Raw genomic sequence first — 9,484 nt, 5'->3', positions numbered from 1 at the left:
GCAATCCCACTACTGGGCATATACCCTGAGAGAACCATAATTCAAAAAGAGTCATGTACCAAAATGTTCATTGCAGCTCTATTTACAATAGCCAGGACATGGAAGCAACCTAAGTGTCCATCGACAGATGAATGGATAAAGATGTGGCATATATATACAATGGAATATTACTCAGCCATAAGAAGAAACGAAATCGAGTTATTTGTAGAGAGGTGGATGGACCTAGAGTCTGTCATACAGACTGAAGTAAGTCAGAAAGAGAAAAAACAAATACTGTATGCTGACACATATATATGCAATCTAAAAAAAAAATGGTTCTCACGGACCTAGGGGTGGGACAGGAATAAAGACGCAGACGTAGAGAATGGACTTGAGGACACGGGGAGGGGGAAGGGCAAGCTGGGACGAAGTGAGAGAGTGGCAAGGACATATATATGCTACCAAATGTAAAATAGATAGCTAGTGGGAAGCAGCTGCATAGCACAGGGAGATCAGCTCAGTGCTTTGTGACCATCTAGAGGGGTGGGATTGGGAGGGAGATGCAAGAGGGAGGGGATACGGGGATATATGTACACGTAGAGCTGATTCACTTTGTTATACAGCAGAAACTGACACACCACTGTAAAGCAATTAAACTCCAATAAAGTTGTTAAAAAAGAAATAAATGAACTTTGGCTACTGTCTCACACCATATCAAATATCAGTGCCAGATGGATTGTATGCCTAATGTGAACGGTAAAACCAGCTTTTAGTAGAAGTTAAGAACATCTTCATAATATTTGGGCAAAGATTTATTAAACAGGACACAAAAATCCTTAACCATGAAAGAAAAGATGGGTATATTGGACTTCATAAAAATTAGTGCTTTCTGGTCTTCAAAAGTCACCATTTGGAAAGTGGAAAAGTAAACCAAAGAGAAGGTGTGTATAATAATACATCAGACCAAAAACTCATATCATTAAAATATAAAGAAGCCCAGCAAATCAATAGGAAAAAGACAGACAACCCAATAAATAGGAACAAGTGACTTGAACAAGCACTTAACAGGTGAAAATTTCCAAATGGTTAATAAAGATACAAAAAGGTTTCCATATAACATTCCTTCTCAGATAGATGCATATTAAAACCACAATAAGATACACACTCACCATAATGGATAAAACCACAATGAAATACACACTTGCCAGACTGGCTAAAACTAATAAGGCTCGTGGGACCTAGTACTTCTGAGGAGGTAGAGCAACTGGAACTCTCATACGCTGTTGCTGGGAGTTTAAATTGTTACAACCACTATTGAAAACTATTTGGCAATATGTTCCACAGCTAAATATGCATCCATCCTATAATTTCGTTGTTTTATTCTTATGTATAAACCCAAGAGAAATGAGTGCACGTGTGCACTGAAAGATATGTACAGGAATGTTCATGTCAGCTTTAGACATAAAAGCCAAAAATTATACGCAGCCCAAATGTCCACCAATGGTAGAACGGATCAATTATAATATACTTATCTGATGGAATACTACAGAGTAATAAAACAAGAGCAAACTATTGTTATTGTTACATGCAACAACATAAGTGAATTTCATAGACGTTATGATGATCAAATAAAACCAGACACAAAGACTATGGACTGTATAATTCCATTTACAGGAAGGTCAAGAACAGACAAAAGTAGAATACTTTTGTGACAGAAGTCAGAAGAGTGGCTACGTTTGAGTATGGACTGGGAGCCTCATCTTGATCTAAGTGATGGTTATATGGGTGCATATATATGTAAAAATTCATTGAGCTGTCACTTAAGATCTGTGCACTTTATATGTCATACTGCATTAAAAATACGATCATTAAAAAAAAAATTCAATACTGTCCTCAGATGCTGTGTGGAATGGTGAGAACATTTAAAATGCCAGAGAAAGAAAACTGCCAAGCAGGGAGCAAATGATTTGAACTTGTCCTGGATTATCTAGAGAAGTCTTGGACATGCAGAATTGCCAGCTGTGCAGACTTTCATGACCAATCAAGCGCCCCAAAAAACTAAGGAAGAAAAATCTGTAATAATATGACTCGCCACCCCAGAGTGACTTAGAACAGATCTATGTAGTGCTGTTTGTTGCTAATTTATTCACATTCAGCATTGATTTAGTACTGAGTGTTTTAGAAACTATTTAAAGAGTTAAGCATGACTGAAAGATCTGTAAAGGGTCTATTTTGATATTAGTAACATACGGATAGTCAACTATACCCACTTCATCTCCATAATATTTGAAAGATATATGGATGTACATGTATTCATGTATATAAAGCTAAGAAATATGTGTATGTATTTGTACATTTATATATACAAAGCTAGGTATATATACATATTTCTACCCACACAGAAATAGGTGATATATAGGAAACTATGGCAGAAAGATCTTTAGCTATACCAGAAATAAATAAGTATGGAGAACCACCACAAATTAGTGAAATCTGTTCTATAAAATATCAGTAAGGAAATCATCCTTTAAAAGGATACATTATTGTAATTCTCTTGTATTTGTGGTTATTCTATGGTAAAGGAAAATTTCAAACCAGCCTTTTCAGTCAGGTAAGGCACACCTGCCTTAATACTATGTATTTATCTATCATTTATACTCTCTGGAAACTGTGAAAAGTCTACAATGCTGGATAACAACAATATGGATTATTGTGGATTATTATCTGACTAAATCAATCTTCTGAGAACGGCATAATTAACTTCATTTAATGAGAAGGGGAATACCTTTATTTTGACCATAGGTTAGAATCTCTTCCTTGCAACGCCAGCATAATTAAAGGAGACCACTTACTCAGAGACACACCGAGTAAGATAAACAGATTGCAGTGTGGGATTTAGGATAGGCATGAAGTACTTCCTTTTTTCAAGTTAATACTTTTGTTTCACGGATTGCCAGGCCAATGATAGGTTTATTTATAAAGCCATTTTCGGGCTTCCCTGGTGGCGCAGTGGTTGCGCGTCCGCCTGCCGATGCAGGGGAACCGGGTTCGCGCCCCGGTCTGGGAAGATCCCACACGCCGCGGAGCGGCTGGGCCCGTGAGCCGTGGCCGCTGGGCCTGCGCGTCCGGAGCCTGTGCTCCGCAACGGGAGAGGCCGCAACGGAGGGAGGCCCACGTACCGCAAAAAAAGCCATTTTCTATTCCCCACATCTGAGTTTCTGTAGGAAAATGATGCACATATAGTTCTTACAAAATCATCTTCTGCTCATCTAATTCAAGATCTGTCCTCCATACCACAAAAAAAGCCATTTTCTATTCCCCACATCTGAGTTTCTGTAGGAAAATGATGCACATATAGTTCTTACAAAATCATCTTCTGCTCATCTAATTCAAGATCTGTCCTCTTTTATTGAGAGAAGAAATTATCAAAATGTGAAAGTCTAAAAATAGTGGTGTATAATTGATAGCCTAATTCTTTCTTAATTATAGGTGTGTTACAGTGGCGCTATAATTAGGCAAGATCAGCAGCTCCAAAATGAGTCAGACTTTATCTTTCACTCTATACGAGGATGTACACGGGTTCCGTGAGCAGAAAACTCGGGAAAGGTAAGATGCAGGGTCTATTTCCTCACACGTCTTGCGGGTTACAAGATTGCCCCCTATTTACTCTCTCTAGCACAACAAAGTAAATATTCCATTCATATTTGTTTTACTGATTATCACTTAAAGAACATATAGATTTTTAAATTAGAAAATTTACAGCTTAAATTGAAATTCTAAAAATAATGCACACACGCTGACTTCCCTAAAACCATATGAATATAAACCATAAATATTAAATTATGTACCTGAAATCTGATTTTAAAAATCTTTAGATTTAAATTGAGTAATTATCATCTTAACGTTGACAAAACAGATTCCTATAAATGAGATGAAATATTCTTCTTATAATTTGATATAAGATGCTTTCATCCCTTCAAAGATGTATCTTTAGGAAACATTAGTTAATACTGAGACAAAAGACTAGGCCCTCAGAACTCTGAATTCTGTTTTAAAACTGGCCCTTTAATCTCTAAATGGTCTTAAACAAGTCATTTTTCCATCTTTTAGCTAGTTATACATCTTTAAAATTCAGACAGTGACTACCTTCTCAAATCAGTTTCTCCAAAGGCTAAATCCAAAGCTCCTGCTGTGATAAAATCAGAAAGCTGACTTGATAGACACTGTGATAGTAGAAAGTTTATAATAATATAAATGATAAAACCCCTCTTCATAAACAGCATAAGAAACAAAAAGCTATCAGTAAAGCCAAATTAAGCCACATTAGGAAACATAAGATAACTGTTAGAACGTTAAGTATTAGCAACTGGTAAAAGTTGTGTCCTCCACGTGTAATTAGCTGTCTCGGGCATGAGAGTAAGTATTAAATATAAGAGACAGTCAGAGAACCAAAAGCACAGTACCTGTCCTCAGTCTGGGGCCAGCCCACTCCCTCTGCATCACCACTCCTGGAGGATCGGGCACCACGATGGTCCGTCTCCCTTCACTCACCGTGTCCTGCACCCACCTTCCAGGAGCCCCAGACGCCCCTAAGGTTAAAGGGCAGTTGAGAGAGAGGACGACCCAAGTGTGTGGTGAATGTTAATTTTAGGAACAGAAGCAAGGAGCATTTCCTTTGCACCTCTTTCCACCATAAGCTTAGAAATTCAACCAGACTACTGCCAACAGACAGATTGTAGTATATAACCTAGGTTTTAAGGGGAAAAAATGTCAGTGAAAATCAATTCTATTTTGCCTTTATAATGTCTATGAATTAGCTGCATCTCATCCAATACGCTTGGAATAACACTCTATAAGGAGAAATTCTTTTTTTTACAAAAGGGAATTTGTTATTCAATTTCCGTACACTAAAGCAATAAACTCTGTGGGGAAAGGTGTGAGACGCGATGGCTACTGCTGCAAGCCAGAGTATCCCTGAAAACACCTTTGAGAGTCAGAAGCAAAATTAAGATTGCCCTCACTATTGTCACCGTGGTACCCAATTATCCAACATTAATACAGTTAAAAAAAACTATTCAAAATCACTCAATTTAGCAGCACCTTTTAATTTAATCCAACTTTTAAAGAAACATACCTTTTGTACATACTTTCCCAAATCACCGCCATGCCATGTTTTAATGGTGGAATTAACAGGCAAGCTCCTATTCACTTTGGCGATGTGTGCTGTTCCATAAGCCTCCCTTCACTGGTACAAACAGAACGAACAGTGTGGCTTTTAAGTACTTTTGAGCCCACACCTTCCTGCTCTAGATAAGGAGAAGCTGACTGCTATGCTATAGCACTGAGACCTAGCCAAGGTCATGCATCAGCAATTCCTTTTGAAGGTGCATTGAGAGAACTGCGAGGTCCTGTCTGGATTTCCACCATTATAATTCTCTAACGTGACATAAGCAAACACGGAGGTGACCGAAACGGAGCAGGAGAGCAGCGAGGTAAATACGGAGGAAGGAAGGAAAAACAGTGTACGGAAAGCACTCTTTAGGAGTAAACGTCCTCAGCACACTTGCTATCTGCTAGAATTTGGTCAAATCCTCACATTTATCCGAGCTTATATTTAATAATGCACAACATGCAAACAAAAGTGATCGCCCCAACTATCAGACAGAAATACTGTGAGATTCAGAGATGATGCGTAAGAAACTGCTTTGGGAAACTATACTCATAAAAGTTATCAGGTTGCCGAAATACTCACATCACTTCTCTATTATTCTAGGGAAGGAAAGCACCACAATCCTATATAGGCGAATGGCACCCCACAGATATGTCAGCGTGTGTGTGTGTGTGTGTGTGTGTGTGTGTGTGCGTGTGTGCTGCACATGGCGACCACAGTCTCCACGGGGTTACTGAGCTGAAACACAAGAGTAGCAGCATCGTTTGCCCAGAGTCACACAGCCTTCTCACCCTGTCTGCTGGGGAATTTGCGTATTCTAATCATGAAATCTTGGCATCCCGCTCATTAAGGCACGTGTTTCTAGGATCGAGTTCAGGTACACTGAAAAGCTCTGAGATCCTGAACGTGCAGTTGCTGAGAACAGTTGGTCCTCTTGTTGTCCAAACAAGCTAATGAGAGGAACTCTCAACAGACAGTGTCTGGAAACAATTAAGGTTATTTTAATCAATATAAGGAGCGCTAAGTAAACCACGATCTAACAAGTCTCTGCCTCCTTCATAGGGCTCATTTACTTCAAGAGTGCGGAATACCAATAAAATATACCAGTAAAATAAAAGCAAGCCCTATCGGGACACAAACAATTTAGAAATGTTTCAAAATACACTTCTAATTGAGAATCATGCAATATTCTAATTTATTTTAATAGGTCCATTGTTATGATCAGGCTAGAGCACTGTGTTATATTAAGAGTATTGCAACTACTTTCAGAAGTAGCAGTAAATTGTCATTAGTAACAAATCTGCATTACAACATTCACATGCAGCATCAAAGTCAAAGTACCCGCTGACAGATGGACCACACTCTCAGCTTACGTCGCGGTACCTGGTGGAAGAGTCAAGGTCCTGCCCGCCCCACATACAGCCAAGTTATTTTCTGTTGTCAGCCGTCTGACAACACCACTTTTTCTCCCGTGATATCTGGAGCACAACTGATGTTATTTGGAAAAGAGACCGGTGGCAATGCAGAAGGAGACAGTCTTCAAATTACAGTCTACTACTTCAACAGGAAGTTGAAAGTCCTAATCCTAATTCAGAATTAAAGTGGCCTGGATCTCACTCAAACTTAGGTACACTCAAAGTTGGATTATCAGAGATCATCATATGCCACGTATGTGGCTTAATGTCAATACCAAAGTTTATCTGCTATATTTAAGCATTTTAAAAGAATGAGTTCTTATAGAGAGATAATAGTATAATGAAAGAAAGTTATACCAACATCAGCCTCTGGACTGGTGCCCCTAAACAGAGAGCGTAATAAGGCCACAGAGCTTTTAAAAACTAAAATACATTTAATAGACACATTATAATTATGATTCCCATTTTAAAAGTCAAGAAGTTGCAGGCCTTTGTTAGCCTTTTCTTGGAGGGTTTAACAGAAAGTTTGGAATTTCCACATATGAACACAATCTGTTTCCTGACTTAGAATTAACATAATGGATTGGAAAGTGAGTTTTCAGCTGTAAATTATGTAAGATAGATGGAAGTCATGCTTTAACATAAAATGAAATACAACATCCTTTTCTTTTAAAAATAATCACCTAACTTTAATACTTTGCTTCAATTTTGTTCCAAAAAGACAATCAATTTTTTTTTAAAACTAGATTTCTTTGCAACAAAGTGTTTTTCTCCAAAGGAGTCAGGAATCAAACAAAAGGATAGAGGTAGTGTTAAGTATAGGGGTAGGGAAGGGAGCAGGGTAGAGACAAGGTTAAAAACAGACATAGAAAACAAACTTACGGTTACCAAGGGGGAAAGGGCAGGGGGGATAAATTAGGAGGTTGGGATTAACATACACTCTACTCTCTACTATATACAAAATAGACAACCAACAAAGACCTACTGTATAGCACAGGGAACTCTACTCAATATTCTGTAATAAGTTAAATGGGAAAAGAATTTGAAAAAGAATAGATTATATGTATATTATAACTGAATCACTTTGCTGTACAACCGAAAGTAGCACAACATTGTACATCAGCTATAGTCCAATATAAAATAAAAATTTAAAAAAAATAGAGACAGGGACGGCAGTTACTAGCACACAGCACCTTTGTGTAGACCATGGGAGGAGGGGCAAGGGGGCACAAAGTTTAATTGCAAGAACAAAATCAGAAGTTACGAAGCAGAATCTCTTACCCTGAAAAATTCCTTAGTGGAGCCAGAGTCCAATGTTCCATAAGCAATTTCTGTTTGCTTAGAAAGATCCTCCGCACTTTCAATGGGAGACACCATCCTCTCTACGGTCAGGAAGGCAGCTAAGTTAGCCGTGTAGGAGGAGATTATGATCAGGGTAAAGAACCACCAAACTCCTCCAACAATGCGCCCAGACAGGGATCTGATAACAAGTACGAAATGGATTTGTAAAGCGAAATGAATGACCCCGTAAGAAAACAAGTTAGCAGTATTATGCAAATATCGATTTATAGGGGAATATTTAACTTTATACTTTTCAATATATCTGCTAGTTGATGATACTTGAAATTATTAAACCTCTGGGCAAGGAGTACATATTTGCTAGATTTGATGAGACAGCCAGAGGCAGAACTTCAGATTCCTGAGATTCTTTCATAGTTATCGTGGCCAAATAGTTTATGGTATGAAATATCGTAACAGGCAATTTCAAGAAATGTGCAAATAATCTATCCAATGCTCATACTACTTTATCCACTCATGACATAAGTAAACGAACAATAGAATCTAAGATCAACAGCAAAACTCAGAACAACGTTGACAAACAAAATCAAATATCAAAAATAAAAGAGTATGCACCACAGATGTGGCTTTAAACACCGAAAAAACCCTCCTTTTAATCCAGCCAATGAAGTTCCAAAACGCTCAAAAAAGGTCCAGAATTTCATTAGGTATTTTTTTTGTGCCGGAACATAGGTTTTAGATACAGTACAAGATAAAAATGGAAAATAGTGATGCTACAAACAAAGTATGACATAAAATATTCTTAATGAATCCAAATCTGATGCTTCAGGGCATGGACAGCTATGACCCTGTTCCTTTGTGCCTCCTGCTTAAGAAAAAAAAGAAAACTCAAGGAGAACAAATTAGACATGTAAAAGTTTGCCAAGATATAAATTCCTAGTCTGAAATATAATAACAATATCTCTGTGACCATAAATTCTTACTTAAAATACTTTTCAAAACCTTAATTGATTCCCAGTAATTTACTGGTAGATAAACCCTAGGTAGATAAATGTAGATATGTAGATACAGAAAGAGATACATAGGGTATTATTTGGTAAGATTTGGTGGGGTTCTACATATAATGGTATTTGAGTAGTATTAACACACCAATATAATAACTTTTTCTTTTTTGTTAACAACTCTGTTATGCCTAAAAATTAAACCTTCTACAGTGAAGAGGTAACACTTCTAAAAATTTAAATCATGAAAATGTGCCAATTCATGACCTAAACTAAACCTCCTGACAATTAATAACAAGAAATATTTTTGATGAAACATAGATACTACATCAAATTATTAGGTCGTATTTGTAGAATAAACTACTCAAGCAGTCAAGAAAAGGGGTGAAGCTAAAAGTAAAGATTTTTAGATAAAAACATCTGCAGCTAAAATAAAAGAGAAAAAGAGAGAGAGAGCATGCAAGCAATGAAAAAATATATATATATAATTAAGAGCCTTTACCATTCTCTAAGAGTTGCAAAGAATGAAACAAATATGATAGAATGGAAAAAAGTTAAACAAGTCTCACTTATATTCTGAAAAGGATATTAAATACATTTTGATTTTGAAGAAACCCTAT

At 37.3% G+C, this 9,484-nt stretch overlaps 1 protein-coding gene across 3 annotated transcripts in view; it reads right to left on the bottom strand.

Moving 5' to 3' along the window:
• GRIA2 (glutamate ionotropic receptor AMPA type subunit 2) overlaps nt 1-9,484 on the bottom strand; it is a 176,615-nt gene that overhangs the window by 33,509 nt on the left and 133,622 nt on the right. For all 3 annotated transcript variants that reach the window (XM_055085779.1, XM_007109898.4, XM_055085780.1), the window contains one exon: nt 7,846-8,044. In XM_055085779.1, coding sequence (XP_054941754.1) covers nt 7,846-8,044 — 199 coding nt within the window. The remainder of the gene's footprint in view (nt 1-7,845; nt 8,045-9,484) is intronic.

The sequence above is a fragment of the Physeter macrocephalus genome, chromosome 7 (assembly GCF_002837175.3).
Source record: "Physeter macrocephalus isolate SW-GA chromosome 7, ASM283717v5, whole genome shotgun sequence".
NCBI lineage: Eukaryota > Metazoa > Chordata > Mammalia > Artiodactyla > Physeteridae > Physeter > Physeter macrocephalus.
This window is presented reverse-complemented; position numbering and strand designations above follow the sequence as displayed.